At 39.1% G+C, this 16,645-nt stretch overlaps 1 protein-coding gene across 1 annotated transcript in view; it reads right to left on the bottom strand.

Annotated features, from left to right (window-relative positions):
• Positions 1–16,645, bottom strand: part of rint1 (RAD50 interactor 1) — a 48,046-nt gene that overhangs the window by 19,593 nt on the left and 11,808 nt on the right. Inside the window, exons 5-11 of the mRNA XM_061961239.1 lie at positions 13,726–13,866; positions 10,690–10,879; positions 6,998–7,108; positions 6,706–6,931; positions 6,501–6,638; positions 6,338–6,432; positions 4,678–4,782 (exon numbers count right to left, since the gene is read on the bottom strand). Of these exons, the coding sequence (XP_061817223.1) occupies positions 4,678–4,782; positions 6,338–6,432; positions 6,501–6,638; positions 6,706–6,931; positions 6,998–7,108; positions 10,690–10,879; positions 13,726–13,866 (1,006 nt within the window). The remainder of the gene's footprint in view (positions 1–4,677; positions 4,783–6,337; positions 6,433–6,500; positions 6,639–6,705; positions 6,932–6,997; positions 7,109–10,689; positions 10,880–13,725; positions 13,867–16,645) is intronic.

Here is a 16,645-nt window from a genome sequence, read left to right as displayed (position 1 = left end):
CCCGGTACCGGTCCGTGGATCGATTGGTACCGCACAAGAATAAAAAAATAAAAATAATAAAATTATATATATATACAGTTAGGTCCATAAATATTTGGACATTGACACAATTTTCAGTATTCCAGCTCTGTACAACACCACAATGGATTTGAAATGAAACAATCAAGATGTGCTTTAAGTGCAGACTTTGAGCTTTAATTTGATGGTATTTACATCCAAATCAGGTGAACGGTGTAGGAATTACAACACATTTTATATGTGCCTTCCACCTTTTAAGGGACCAAAAGTAATTGGACAATTGGCTACTCAGCTGTTCTGTGGCCACGTTTGTGTTATTCCCTTGTTTTTTTTCATTTATTTCATTTACAAAGAGCAGATAAAAGGCCTAGATGTCATTTCAAGTGTGGTATATTCATTTGGAATCTAGGGAGGTCATCTCTCAATATGAAGTCTAAAGAGCTGTCACTATCAGTGAAGAAAGCCATCATTAGGCTGAAAAATCAAAACAAAGCCATCAGATAGATAGCAAAAACATGAAGTGTGGCCAAATCAACTGTTTGGTACATTCTTAAAAAGAGAGAACACACTGCTGAGCTCATTAACACCAAAAAACCTGGAAGACCACGGAAAACAAGTGTGGTGGATGACAGACAAATACCTTCCCTTGTCAAGAAAAAAACCCTCACAACAGTTGGCCAAGATAAAGAAATCTCTCCAGGAGGTAGGTGTATTTGTGTCCAAGTCAACAATGAAGAGAAGACTTCACCAGAGGCTTCATCACAAGGTGTAAACCATTGGTGAGCCTCAAAAACAGATGAGACAAAGATCAACTTGTACCAAAATGACGGAAAGAGAAGAGTATGGAGAAGGCAAGGAACTGCTCAAGATCCAAAGCATAGCACCTCATCAGTGAAGCATGGTGGTGGTAGTGGCATGCATGGCTGTCAGTGGAACTGGATCTCTTATATTTCTTGATGATGTGACAGCTGACAACAGCAGCAGAATAAATTCTGAAGTGTTTGAGGCAATAGTATCTGCTCATATTCAGCCTAAAGCTTCAAAACTCATTGGACGGTGCTTCACAGTGCAGATGGACAATGACCCAAAGCATACTGCGAAAGAAACCAAAGAGTTTTTTAAGGCAAAGAAGTGGAATGTTCTGCAATGGCCAAGTCAATCACCTGACCTGAATCCAATTGAGCATGAATTTCACTTGCTGAAGACAAAACTGAAGGGAAAATGCCCAAAGAACAAGCAGGAAGTGAAGACAGCCGCAACAGAGGCCTGGCAGAGCATCACCAGGGACCAAACCCAGCGTCTGGTGATGTCTATGGCGTCCACACTTCAGGCTGTCATTGACTGCAAAGGATTTGCAACAAAGTATTAGAAAGTGACAATTTGATTTATGATTATGTTAGTTTGTCCAATTACTTTTGGTCCCTTAAAAGGTGGAAGGCACATATAAAATGTGTTGTAATTCCTACACCGTTCACCTGATTTGGATGTAAATACACTTAAAGCACATGTTGATTGTTTCATTTCAAATCCATTATGGTGTTGTACAGAGCTGGAATACTGAAAATTGTGTCAATGTCCAAATATACAGTTAGGTCCATAAATATTTGGACATTGACACAATTTTCAGTATTCCAGCTCTGTACAACACCACAATGGATTTGAAATGAAACAATCAAGATGTGCTTTAAGTGCAGACTTTGAGCTTTAATTTGAGGGTATTTACATCCAAATCAGGTGAACGGTGTAGGAATTACAACACATTTTATATGTGCCTTCTACTTTTTAAGGGACCAAAAGTAATTGGACAATTGGCTACTCAGCTGTTCCATGGCCACGTTTGTGTTATTCCCTTGTTTTTTTTCATTTATTTCATTTACAAAGAGCAGATAAAAGGCCTAGATGGCATTTCAAGTGTGGTGTATTCATTTGGAATCTGGGGAGGTAATCTCTTAATATGATGTCCAAAGAGCTGTCACTATCAGTGAAGCAAGCCATCATTAGGCTGAAAAATCAAAACAAAGCCATCAGATAGATAGCAAAAACATTAGGTGTGGCCAAATCAACTGTTTGGTACATTCTTAAAAAGAGAGAACACACTGGTGAGCTCAGCAACACCAAAAGACCTGGAAGACCACGGAAAACAAGTGTGGTGGATGACAGAAAAATCCTTTCCCTTGTCAAGAAAAAGCCCTTCACAACAGTTGGCCAGATGAAGAAAAGTCTCCAGGAGGTACGTGTATCTGTGTCCAAGTCAACAATTAAGAGAAGACTTCATCAGAGGAAATACAGAGGGTTCATCACAAGGTGTAAACCATCGGTGAGCCTCAAAAACAGGAAGGCCAGACTAGAGTTTGCCAAGAAACATCTAAAAGAGCCTGTGCAGTTCTGGAACAACATCTTATGGACAGATGAGACCAAGATCAACTTGTAGCAGAATGATGGAAAGAGAAGAGTATGGCGGAGGGAAGGAACTGCTCAAGATCCAAAGCATAGCACCTCATCAGTGAAGCATGGTGGTGGTAGTGGCATGCATGGCTGCCAGTGGATCTTGATCTCTTATATTTATTGATGATGTGACAGCTGACAAAAGCAGCAGAATGAATTCTGAAGTGTTTGGGGCAATATTATCTGCTCATATTCAGCCAAATGCTTCAAAAGTCATTGGACGGCGCTTCACAATGCAGATGGTCAATGACCCCAAGCATACTGCGAAAGCAACCAAATAGTTTTTTAAGGCAAAGAAGTGGAATGTCCTGCAATGGCCAAGTCAATCACCTGACCTGAATCCAATTGAGAATGAATTTCCCTTGCTGAAGACAAAACTGAAGGGAAAATGCCCAAAGAACAAGCAGGAAGTGAAGACAGCTGCAGCAGAGGCCTGGCAAAGCATCACAAGGGACCAAACCCAGCGTCTGGTGATGTCTGTGTTCCACACTTTAGGCTGTCATTGACGGCAAAGGATTTACAACAAAGTATTGAAAAATGACAATTTTATTTATGATTATATTAGTTTGTCCAATTACTTTTGGTCCCTTAAAAAGTGGAAGGCACTTATAAAATGGGTTGTAATTCCTACACCGTTCACCTGATTTGGATGTAAATACCCTCAAATTAAAGCTCAAAGTCTGCACTTAAAGCAGATCTTGATTGCTTCATTTCAAATCCATTGTGGTGTTGTACAGTGCTGGAATACTGAAAATTGTGTCAATGTCCAAATATTTATGGACCTAACTGTATATGGACCTAACTGTATATATATATATATATATATATATATATATATATATTTTTTTTTTTTTTTAATTAAATCAACATAAAAAACACAAGATACACTTACAATTAGTACACCAACCCAAAAAACTTTCCTCCCCATTTACACTCATTCACACTCATCGCACAAAAGGGTTTTTTCTTTCTGTTATTAATATTTATGGTTCCTATATTATACATCAATATAGATAAAATTACCCCCCCGGTCCGTGGGACAAATGTTCAAGCGTTGACCGGTCCGCAGTTACAAAAAGGTTGGGGACCACTGGTCTACATAACATGTGATGGTGGTTCTTTGGTCAAAATGTTGCATAGATGATGTTTTACAGATCATCTTCAAGCCGCTTTCTGACAGTCGCTTCCGGATGCGCCGTTTTGTGGCCGGTCTTATTTACGTGGCTCACCTTCGACAGAGTCTTCTCCACGTCGTCTTTGTTGTAGCGGTGTAGCGTGCAAGGACGGGAGTGGAAGAAGTGTCAGAAGATGGAGCTAACTGTTTTAATGACATTCAGACTTTACTTCAATCAATAACGGAGCAGCATCTCCTCATCCGACGGAAATGTGTCCCGTGAAAAACCCAAGTTCCTTGGGTGAATAATGTAAACTCACTACACTGGTAGTTTTTAGCGCTTCCATGGCGAGATATAAGTTAGAACTTTATGCTACTTTATATTAGAAATGGCAACAATGGAGGATGAATGCCCCATAACAAGAAGATAGTGAAAAAGAAGATTATCGACTACGGTGTCGGCACGGACTACAGTGGTGGACGTGCGCAAATTTTCAGGACTTATGCAGATCTCAAATACACATCAGCAGGTACCAGAAGGTAAAAAAAAAAAAGTTGCTTTTGCATAATATTGCGAAACAAAACGCCAGATTATGTCTGCTATTTTGTGGTCCTTATACACACACCATAATAATACTTGTATCTCTGACTACGGTAGCCGTAATGGGCCGACAATCCATCAAGCGGTCGTACTAAAACATTTTGACAGATTTTTGAGTGCCGTGTGTAATGTTCTTTATTTTCAATGGAACATTTAACGTGTTGGTGTTGTTTACTGCCATCATATTGCAGTCTACACGTATCTCTTATGTGTGACTGCCATCTACTGGTCACACTTGTCATTACACCATGTACCAAACTAAATTGCTTCGAGGTCGGTAGGCACAACCAGAATTATGCCGGACTGAGCTACTGTGTTGAACAATTTCCCTTGTGGATCATTAAAGTTTGTCTAAGTCTAAGTTATAAGGCGCACTGTCGATTTTTTTGAGAAAATGAAAGGATTTAAAGTGTGCCTTATAGTCGGAAAAATACGGTACTTCTCTTGTTGCCTTCTCTCTACTGTACATGACTAGAGGTGGTATGGAGCGTGAACACACCACGTTGTCTCCCCAGTCTGTCAGGATGCTGGAAATGTAGTTGGCCGCGTTCAGTATTGCGCAATAGCGAGGACTGAGCGGGCAGCGTGACTCCTCCTTCATCACCTAGGAGAGGAAACAAGGCACTCCGTAAAGGACACACCACCTGCAGGATGTTACCATTGAGCATTTGGAGACAGATGTCTGACAAAGGAGTAAATATTAGTTGGGAAAAAGATTGCGTTTAAAGACAAAACAGGACAAAAAGCGATGTGGAGTCGTCCCTCGCCGCGTCTTTTTTACAGCATTTTCAAGCATAAACATGGCTGAATGATGTAAAAGCATCAATACTACAGTGTGATTGGCCACAGCAGTCACTGTTCAGTGTCCTGGCCACTGATTGGCTCAGCCTCAGGCAGCATGATTGTACTCAGTATAAGAAGAGTGACTGTCTTAAGTCAGCGTGACAAGCAGAGATTCAACTCTTTTTATTTCTGCTAACAAATATACATAATAGTCTATAGAAGAACAATATATCATGTTAAGGTTGTAAAAATATGCAAACAAATACACTTAGTAAAAAATAACTTTATTTATTGACACATCTTATCTTTCACGGGCCACATAAAACAATGTGGCCTTGAATTTGACACCTGTGCTCAATTGGATTAAAAGAGTTTAAATGTGACTTAAGTGTGTTATTTCATGTTTAATTTAAAATAGTTTAGAGTGGCCGTGCCAGCAATCGGAGGGTTGCTGGTTACTGGGGTTCAATCCCCACCTTCTACCATCCTAGTCACGTCCGTTGTGTCCTTGGGCAAGACACTTCACCCTTGCTCCTGATGGCTGCTGGTTAGCGCCTTGCATGGCAGCTCCCGCCATCAGTGTGTGAATGGGTGTGTGAATGGATGAATGTGGAAATACTGTCTAAGCGCTTTGAGTACCTTGAAGGTAGAAAAGCGCTATACAAGTATAACCCATTTATCATTTATTTATAATTATATTATTATACATAATAATACTCCAGTAATGCGGACGCTGTATCGATCCGTTGTGGTGAAGAAGGAGCTGAGCCGGAAGGCAAAGCTCTCGATTTACCGGTCGATATACGTTCCCATCCTCACCTATGGTCATGAGCTTTGGGTTATGACCGAAAGGACAAGATCACGGGTACAAGCGGCCGAAATGAGTTTCCTCCGCCGGGTGGCGGGGCTCTCCCTTAGAGATAGGGTGAGAAGCTCTGTCATCCGGGGGAAGCTCAAAGTAAAGCCGCTGCTCCTCCACATCGAGAGGAGCCAGATGAGGTGGTTCGGGCATCTGGTCAGGATGCCACCCGAACGCCTCTCTAGGGAGGTGTTTCGGGCACGTCCGACCGGTAGGAGGCCACGGGGAAGACCCAGAACACGTTGGGAAGACTATCTCTCCCGGCTGGCCTGGGAACGCCTCGGGATCCCCCGGGAGGAGCTTGACGAAGTGGCTGGGGAGAGGGAAGTCTGGGCTTCCCTGCTTAGGCTGCTGCCCCCGCGACCCGACCTCGGATAAGCGGAAGAAGATGGATGGATGGATAATATTCATAGTGACTGTTATTTCGGCCCTGTGAGAGCAGCCATGACTGCGATGTGGCCCTGGGTGAAAAGGAGTGTGACTCCATGCAAGTGGAAGAGGATGAGTGTAGTCTGACCTGGGTGAGGCGTATACGGAAGTCATCCACCAGTTCTCTCTGCAGTTCCAGGAACTTGAGCTGTGCAGAAGCACAAGGTAGAGGCTGGTAGCGATCTGGGAAAATGAAAAAGGTGCATCTGATTCAAAGTGTCAAGCATCACTCACACGGGGGTCGGTCTTACCCGTGATGACCTGCAGCAGAGTCATGAAGGTCTCGGCACAATCCGGGGATTTCAGCTCGTCCATGTCCCGGATGTCTTTGTACTGGGAGCTCCAGGCGCCCTCGGCCGACAGCATAGCGTCCACCTTCTCCAGCGCCACTGCACACATTAGCGGTACACCCATGGTTACAAGCCACAGCTTTCAGACCACATTCTGCCCACATACTCTTCTTCTCCACGGTCAGCCACTTCTGAAGGACGGCGTCCTCCAGCAGGAGGTGGAGCAGGCCGGGAAGCGAGGCGGGGAAGGAGTGGTTTCCTCGCAGCTCCTTCTCGAACTGCAGCACCTCCTCCACCAGGTGGCAGAAGAGCGTGTCGTCGTAGAGCAGGCGGGACACGTCGGCCGCCACCTTCTCCTGGACCAAAGACAGCAGACCCCGGCACAGCTCCACCTGCGTGTGGACATCAATGAACAAAGGCGTTCTCACACGTTGGTAAAGTGAGACTTGCAGACGCACCCTGGCGTTGATGCTGGCACCGGCTCGCTCCAGGACAGGTTGGATCTTTTCCTCCATGAAGGCGGTGCTGTTCCCGATCCACATCAGCACCTGCGTGAGATACCACTCGGGCTGGAAACGCACAAGTACATACAGCACGAGTTAGCCAAAGTGCTCCAATTAATAGCTGCGGCTGTAGGCAACCTCTGTCGTGATTCAAACAACAGTCACAGTAGCTCCTTTGACTTCCTTCATTTTATTTTAGGTATTATTCTCAACTTTTCTTGCTTTTTACCTTTTGTTTACGCCCTCTTTTTGTGCCCTTGTGTGCATTATCCTTTCCATCCTTACCCTTGAGTTTGAGTTTATTTTCGAACATGCAAGCATACAACATGATACATCACAATTTCCAGTTTCTCTTTTCAACATGTTCAAAAAGGAGTAGGAAGAAGCAGAGCTTATTTAATACCACCCCTTTTCTTTTACATAACAGTTGCTAAAACTTTAGTTCACTTCCTGTTCTCAATGTATTCACAATGCACTTATGTAATCACAATAAAAATAAATAAATAAATAATGATTGGTGAAGTAAGTTATATTTCAGATGAGTAAGATTATTTTGAGAATGAATGAATGGGTGGATTAAATAAATTCAGAATGTTTATCATGGTTCTTCTTCTTTGTACTTTGTAAACACTTTAAGTTTGAAGAGTTTCTTGAAGTGGATCATATTAGTACATTGTTTGATTGCTTTGTTTAATCCATTCCATAATTTAATTCCACATACAGATGTACTGAAGGTCTTAAAGGCCTACTGAAATGTGATTTTCTTATTCAAACGGGGATAGCAGGTCCATTCTATGTGTCATACTTGATCATTTCGCGATATTGCCATATTTTTGCTGAAAGGATTTAGTAGAGAACATCGACGATAAAGTTCGCAATTTTTGGTCGCTGATAAAAAAGCCTTGCCTGTACCGGAAGTAGCAGACAAGTAGCGTGACGTCACAGGTTGTGGAGCTCCTCACATCTGCACATTGTTTACAATCATGGCCACCAGCAGCGAGAGCGATTCGGACCGAGAAAGCGACGATTTCCCCATTAATTTGAGCGAGGATGAAAGATTCGTGGATGAGGAAAGTGAGAGTGAAGGATTAGAGGGCAGTGGGAGCGATTCAGATAGGGAAGATGCTGTGAGAGGCGGGTGGGACCTGATATTCAGCTGGGAATGACTAAAACAGTAAATAAACACAAGACATATATATACTCTATTAGCCACAACACAACCAAGTTTATATTTAATATGCCACAAATTAATCCCGCATAACAAACACCTCCCCCCTTCCCGTCCATATAACCCGCCAATACAACTCAACACCTGCACAACACACTCAATCCCACAGCCCAAAGTACCGTTCACCTCCCCAAAGTTCATACAGCACATATATTTCCCCAAAGTCCCCAAAGTTACGTACGTGACATGCACATAGCGGCACGCACGTACGGGCAAGCGATCAAATGTTTGGAAGCCGCTGCTCCATGCGTACTCACGGTACCGCGTCTGCGTATCCAACTCAAAGTCCTCCTGGTAAGAGTCTCTGTTGTCCCAGTTCTCCACAGGCCAATGGTAAAGCTTGACTGTCATCTTTCGGGAATGTAAACAATGAAACACCGGCTGTGTTATCCCGCACAACAGTCAGGGGGTGCATTCTACGGCGGGGGTGCGTTATCCGGCACAACACCTGCCGCAATACACCGCTTCCCACCTACAGCTTTCTTCTTTGCTGTCTCCATTGTTCATTGAACAAATTGCAAAAGATTCACCAACACAGATGTCCAGAATACTGTGGAATTTTGCGATGAAAACAGACGACTTAATAGCTGGCCACCATGCTGTCCCAAAATGTCCTCCACAATCCGTGACGTCACGCGCCAGTGTCATCATACCGAAACGTTTTCAGCAGGATATTTCGCGCAAAATTTAAAATTGCACTTTAGTAAGCTAACCCGGCCGTATTGGCATGTGTTGCAATGTTAAGATTTCATCATTGATATATAAACTATCAGACTGCGTGGTCGGTAGTAGTGGGTTTCAGTAGGCCTTTAAGTGTTGTACGTCCATACAAATGTTTTAAATTACATTTTTCTCTAAGATTTTATTTGTCCTCTTTTTTTGAGAAGAATTGTTATATATTCTTGAGTAGCAGGTTACAGTTTGCTTTGTGTATAATTTTAGCTGTTTGCAAATTCACTATGTTGTGGAATTTCAGTATCTTTGATTCAATAAATAACGGGTTTATATGTTCTCTATATCCAACATTATGTATTATCCTAACTGATCTTTTTTGTAACACCGTTAATGAATGAAGTGTACTTTTGTAGTTATTTCCCCATATTTCTACACAATAACTCAGATATAGTAACACTATCGAGCAGTAGAGAATATGAAGTGATTTTTGGTCTAGAACATGTTTTGCTTTATTCACTATTGACGTGTTTATTGCTACTTTACGTTGTATACTTTTTACATGAGATTTCCAGTTAAATTTATCATCAATCATTACACCTAGAAATTTGGTTTCATTTGCTCTTTCAATTTCTATTCCGTCTATTTGTATTTGTGTTTGACTTTCTCTTCTGCTGTTACCAAATAGCATTATTTTAGTTTTACTGAGATTCAACTGTTTTTGTCAAACCATCTTTTTAATTTGTTCATTTCTTCTGTTATTATTTGTATTATCTTCTGTGTGATCTCCCCTGAACAAAACGCTGTTGTATCATCCGCAAATAATACTAACTTTAAATCTTTTGTAACTTTACAAATGTCATTTATATAGTGATTGAATAATTTAGGTCCTAGTATTGATCCCTGAGGTACACTACAGGATATATTTAGCGTTGTAGACGTGTGTTCGCCCACCTTCCATTATTGTTTCCTGTTTGTTAGATAACTTCTTATCCAGTTTAAGACTATTGTGATTAATTGTGTCAAATGCTTTAGTTAGAGCCATAAACACTGCTGCCGCACATTTTTTTTACTATCTATTGCATTGGTAATTTCTTCTGTAATTTTAATTAAAGCCATTGAAGTTGAAACATTAGCTCTGTATCCATATTGGTTCTCTTCGAGTATTCTATTTTTGTTTGTGAAACTCTCTAATTTGTTATTGAAGAGTTTTTCAATGATTTTAGAAACTTGTGGGAGTAAAGAAACAGGTCGATAATTTGTAAATTGATGTTTACTTTAGCTATTTTCATTTTGTTTGGAAATGTACCTGTTTGAAATGATAGGTTAGTAAAATACATTAATGGTCCTGAGATCTCTTCAAAAACCTTTTTTATCGTTTCCATATCAATTCCATTACCCTTTTCATCCTTTGTAACTGAGCTACTGTGTGGAACAATTTCCCTTGTGGATCATTAAAGTTTGTCTAAGTCTAAGTGTTCATCACAAAGATTATTATCAAGGCTTAGGTCAGGCTGATTACAAAAATAAACACTAATCAAATATACTGCAAAATAAGAGAATTAAACTGATGAAAAATCAATGTACCGGGTACGTACAATTACACAATGTTAAAATAAACACATTTTAACTAAATAAATAATAACATATCTATAAGGGTTTTAATATAGCTCTGGCCTACATCATGTTGTTTGTTGTGAAGTGTTAATACATGAAGGCTAGAATATGCATAGTTAGGGGAACAAACCTTGCTGAGGGTGTTGGTCTGTCGATTGCCATGGAAGTGGTATCTGAACCTCTTGCTGAGCGGCTGCAGCATGATCTGGATAGGCAGGCAGAGGGGAGGAGCCTGCGGAGAAGGCGGGGCTAAAGGGGTCGGCTGGGTGCAGGGTTGGGCTTTGGGGGAAGCAGACGTCCCCTGAGAGACCAGGTCGTCTCTGGACACGACAGGTTAAAGACTACAGAGCAGGTAGCATTATTATGAAAATCATCAACTTTATTATGGATATTATCAACTTTATAGTATGGACATAGAAGCCATGTTGCATTATTATGAATATCACCAACTTAATTATGGATATTATCAACTTTATAGTATGGACATAGAAGCCATGTTGCATTATTATGAATATCATCAACTTAATTATGGATATTATCAACTTTATAGTATGGACATAGAAGCCATGTTGCATTATTATGAATATCATCAACCTTATTATGGATATTATCAACTTTATAGTATGGACATAGAAGCCATGTTGCATTATTATGAAAATTATCAACTTTATAGTACGGACATGGAAACCATGTTGCTTTATTACAGATATTATAAACTTTATAGTACGGCCATGGTAGCCATGTTGCATAATTATGAATATTATAAACATAGTACGGCCATGGAAGCGATGTTGCATTATTATGGATATTATAAACTTTATTATGGATATTATCAACTTTATAGTACAAACATAGCAGCCAAGTTAAATTATTATGAATATTATAAACTTTGTAGTACGGCCATGGAAGCCATGTTGCATTATTATGGATATTATAAACTTCATTATGGATATGATAAACTTTATAGTACAGACATGGCAGCCATGTTGCATTATTATGAACATAATAAACTTTATAGTATGGAAATAGAAGCCATGTTGCATTATTATTAATATTATCAACTTTATTATGGATATGATCAACTTTATAGTACAGACATGGCAGCCATGTTGCATTATTATGAATATTATAAACTTTATAGTACGGAAATGGAAACCATGTTGCATTATTACAGATATTACAAACTTTATAGTACGGCCATGGAAGCCATGTTGCATTATTACAGATATTATAAACATTATTATGGATATTATCAACTTTATAGTACAAACATGGCAGTCATGATGCATTATTATGGATAGTATAAACTTCATTATGGATATGATAAACTTTATAGTACAGACATGGCAGCCATGTTGCATGATTATGAATATTATAAAGATAGTACGGCCATGGAAGCCATGTTGCATTATTTTGGATATTATAAACTTTATTATGGATATTATCAACTTTATAGTACGGACATGGCAACCATGTTGCATTATTATGAATATTATAACCTTTATTGTACGGACATGGCAGCCATGTTGCATTATGGATATTATAAACATTATTATGGATATTATAAACTTTATAGTACGGACATGACAGCCATGTTGCATTATGGATATGATAAACTTTATTATGGATATTATAAACTTTATAGTACGGACATGACAGCCATGTTGCATTATTATGAACATTATACATTTTATAGTATGGACATAGAAGCCATGTTGCATTATTATGAATATTATCAACTGTATTATGGATATTATCAACTTTATAGTACAGACATAGAAGCCATGTTGCATTATTATGGATATTATAAACTTTATAGTACGGACATGGCAGCCATGTTGCATCATTATGAATATTATGAACTTTATTATGGATATTATCAACTTTATAGTACAGACATAGAGCCATGTTGCATTATGGATATTATAAACTTTATTATGAATATTATCAACTTTATAGTACAGACAGAAGTCATGTTGCATTATTATAGATATTATAAACTTTATAGTACGGACATGGCAGCCATTTTGCATTATGGATATTATAAACTTTATAGTACGGACATGGAAGCCATGTTGCATTATTATGAACATTATAAACTTTATAGTATGGACATAGAAGCCATGTTGCATTATTATGAATATTATCAACTTTATTACGGATATTATCAACTTTATAGATGGACATAGAAGCCATGTTGCATTATTATGGATATTATAAACTTTATAGTACGGACATGGCAGCCATGTTGCATTATGGATATTATAAACTTTACTATGGATATTATCAACTTTATATTATGGACATAGTAGCCATGTTGCATTATTATGAATATTATAAACTTTATAGTACGGTCATGGCAGCCACGTTGCATTACTATGAATATTATGAACTTTATTATGGATATTATCAACTTTATAGTACAAACATGGCAGCCATGTTGCATTATTATGGATTTTATCAACTTTATTATGGATATCATCAACTTTATAGTACAGACATGGCAGCCACATTGCATTACTTTGAATATTATAAACTTTATTATGGATATTATCAACTTTATAGTACTAACATGGGAGCCATGTTGCATTATTATGGATTTTATCAACTTTATTATGGATATCATCAACTTTATAGTACAGACATGGCAGCCACATTGCATTACTTTGAATATTATAAACTTTATTATGGATATTATCAACTTTATAGTACCGGTACTAACATGGCAGCCATGTTGCATTACTATGGATATTATAAACTTTATTATGGATATTAGAAACTTTATTATGGATATTATCAACTTTATAGTACAGACATAGAAGCCATGTTGCATTATTATGAATATTAAAAACTTTGTAGTACGGACATGGCAGCCATGTTGCAATTATATGAATATTATAAACTTTATAGTACGGACATGGCAGCCATGTTGCATTATTATGGATATTATCAACTTTATTTTGGATATTATTAACTTTATAGTACAGACATAGAGGCCATGTTGCATTATTATGGATATTATAAACTTTATAGTATGGACATGGCAGCCATGTTGCATTATTATGACTATTAAAAACTTTATAGTACAGACATGGCAACCATGTTGCATTATTATGAATAATATAAACTTTATAGCATGAAGAGTGGAGGTGAGAGGGAAGGATACGATGTCTGCAGGGCGAGCAGCTGTGTGACGAGCAGCTCGAGCTGGCTGGCGAGCTCTTGGCCGTTGGCGGAGGGCGTCAGGGATTGGGTCGGAGGTGAGATGATGGGCCAGTGAAGCTGTGTCAGCACCTTCTCCAAATCTCTGAGAGTAGAAATGGTTTTATCACAGCGTAAGTATTTTACAGCCCTTTAAAGCAGCAGTAAAGTGTAAAAACAAGTTGCCTATGACACTGAAAGACTAACAAAGTTTGCGAGTAAATAGATATGATCAAAATAGTATCAATCTCACATAGATTCATTTTAAGAGATAATGAGGGAGCTGGTCACGTGATCGCGGTACGTAGAGGAGGAAGCACAATTCCCTTCCCCATCAACAACAATGCTAATCAAGCAGACAAGCTAGTATGGACAAGCAACAGAGACCACTTTGCTTTTACTTCAATGACGACTGATAGGACGTTCCCGTTTATATGAATAATTAATCATGATCTACACCAAGAGTTAAAAGGAAAAGTCTCCCTGCAGACACTGTCTTCGGTTGTGTGTGTGTTTGTCTCCATCTCTGGGTATGAACTGAATGTCACAGATGAACAACTGCTAGATTTATGGCTAAATCCTCCTAATATCTTGGCATGATTTATAATCTAGAATAACTTTGTCGAACAGAGACGCGATGATGCGGGAACAGCAGGACATCAGCAGGCAGCTCACAGAAAAGCAGCAGAGGGCTACTTAGCTGTGTGCTATCAACCTGCCACTAAAATATAGTTTGTCTGTGTTAGCGCTTATAATAATAACAATGCTAATATTTGGTTGATATTCAGGTCACCATATGTATAAAGAGTAATGTTAGCGGGTTATTCAGAGGGTTTTGTGAGCAAAATAGAGAGCCCCCATTGACTATATTGTTAGCAGACTTTTATGTATTTACGACTTAGATGAATAAAAAAAGAATATAAATGTGTTCTTGTCTTACATAAGGGTTGTGAATGATAAACAGCACATCTCTTTCCAGTTTTTGTGTACAAAACCCAAAACCAGTGAAGTTGGCACGTTGTCTACCGTAAATGGTAAATAAAAGAAGAATACAATGATTTCCTTTTCAACCTATATTCAATTGAATAGACTGCAAAGACAAGATATTTAACGTTCAAACTGGTAAACGTTGTTATTTTTTGCAAATATTAACTCATTTGGAATTTGATGCCTGCAACATGTTTCAAAAAAGCTGGCATAAGTGGCAAAAAAGACTGAGAAAGTTGAGGAATGCTCATTAAACACTTATTTGGAAAATCCCACAGGTTAACAGGCTAATTAGAAACAGGTGGGTGCCATGATTGGGTATAAAAGCAGCTTCCATGAAATGCTCAGTCATTCACAAACAAGGATGGGGCGAGGGTCACCACTTTGTCAACAAATGCGTGAGCAAATTGTCCAACAGTTTAAGAACAACATTTCTCAACGGGCTATTGCAAGGAAATTAGGGGTTTTCACCATCTACGGTCCATAATATCAAAAGGTTCAGATAATCTGGAGAAATCACGTAAGCGGAAAGGCCAAAAACCAACATTAAATTCCGTGACCTTCGATCCCTCAGGCTGTACTGCATCAAAAAGCAACGTCAGTGTGTAAAGGATATCACCACATGGGCTCAGGAATATTTCAGGAACCCACTGTCAGTAACTACAGTTTGTCGCTACATCTGTAAGTGCAAGTTAAAACACTACTATATAAAGCGAAAGCCATTTATCAACAACACCCAGGAACGCCGCTGGCTTTGCTGGGCCCGAGCTCATCTAAGATGGACTGATGCAAAGTGGAAAAGTGTTCTGTGGTCTGACGAGTCCACATTTCAAATTGTTTTTTGCAACTGTGGATGTGAAAAAGTGTGGAAAAGAACCATCCGGACTGTTATAGGCGCAAAGTTCAAAAGCCAGCATCTGTGATGGTATGGGGGTGTATTAGTGCCCAAGGCATGGGTAACTTAAACATCTGTGAAGGCACCATTAATGCTGAAAGGTACATACAGGTTTTGCCGCAACATGTGCTGCCATCCAAGCAACGTCTTTTTCATGGACGCCCCTGCTTATTACGACGAGACAATGTCAAGCCACAATCTGCATGTTACAACAGCGTTGCTTCGTAGTAAAAGAGTGCGGGTACTAGACTGGCCTGCCTGTAGTCCAGACCTGTCTCCCATTGAAAATGTGTGGCGCATTATGAAGCCTAAAATAGCACAAGGGAGACCCCCGGACTGTTAAACAACTTAAGCTGTACATCAAGCAAGAATGGGAAAGAATTCCACCTGAAAAGCTTCAAAAATGGTCTTCTCAGTTCCCAAACGTTTAATGAGTGTTGTTAAAAGGAAAGACCATGTAACACAGTGGTGAACATGCCCTTGTGACAACTTTTTTGTAATGTGTTGCTGCCATTAAATTCTAAGTTAATGATTATTTGCAAAAAAAATGTGTTTCTCAGTGTGAACATTAAATATGTTGTCTTTGCAGTCTATTCAATTGAATATAAGTTTAAAATGATTTGCAAATCATTGTATTCTGTTTTTATTTACCATTTACACAACGTGCCAACTTCACTAGTTTTGGGTTTTGTATTTATTTACGAATTAGATGTAAAAAAAAAAAGAAAATATACAAACCCCGTTTCCATATGAGTTGGGAAATTGTGTTAGATGTAAATATAAACGGAATACAATGATTTGCAAATCCTTTTCAACCCATATTCAATTGAATGCACTACAAAGACAAGATATTTGATGTTCAAACTCATAAACTTTTTTTTTTTTTGCAAATAATAATTAACTTAGAATTTCATGGCTGCAACACGTGCCAAAGTAGTTGGGAAAGGGCATGTTCACCACTGTGTTACATGGCCTTTCCTTTTAACAACACTCAGTAAACGTT

The sequence above is a fragment of the Nerophis lumbriciformis genome, linkage group LG05 (genome assembly GCF_033978685.3).
Source record: "Nerophis lumbriciformis linkage group LG05, RoL_Nlum_v2.1, whole genome shotgun sequence".
Taxonomy (NCBI): domain Eukaryota; kingdom Metazoa; phylum Chordata; class Actinopteri; order Syngnathiformes; family Syngnathidae; genus Nerophis; species Nerophis lumbriciformis.
The sequence above is the reverse complement of the archived record's forward strand: the minus strand, read 5'-3'. Positions and strand labels throughout refer to the sequence as shown.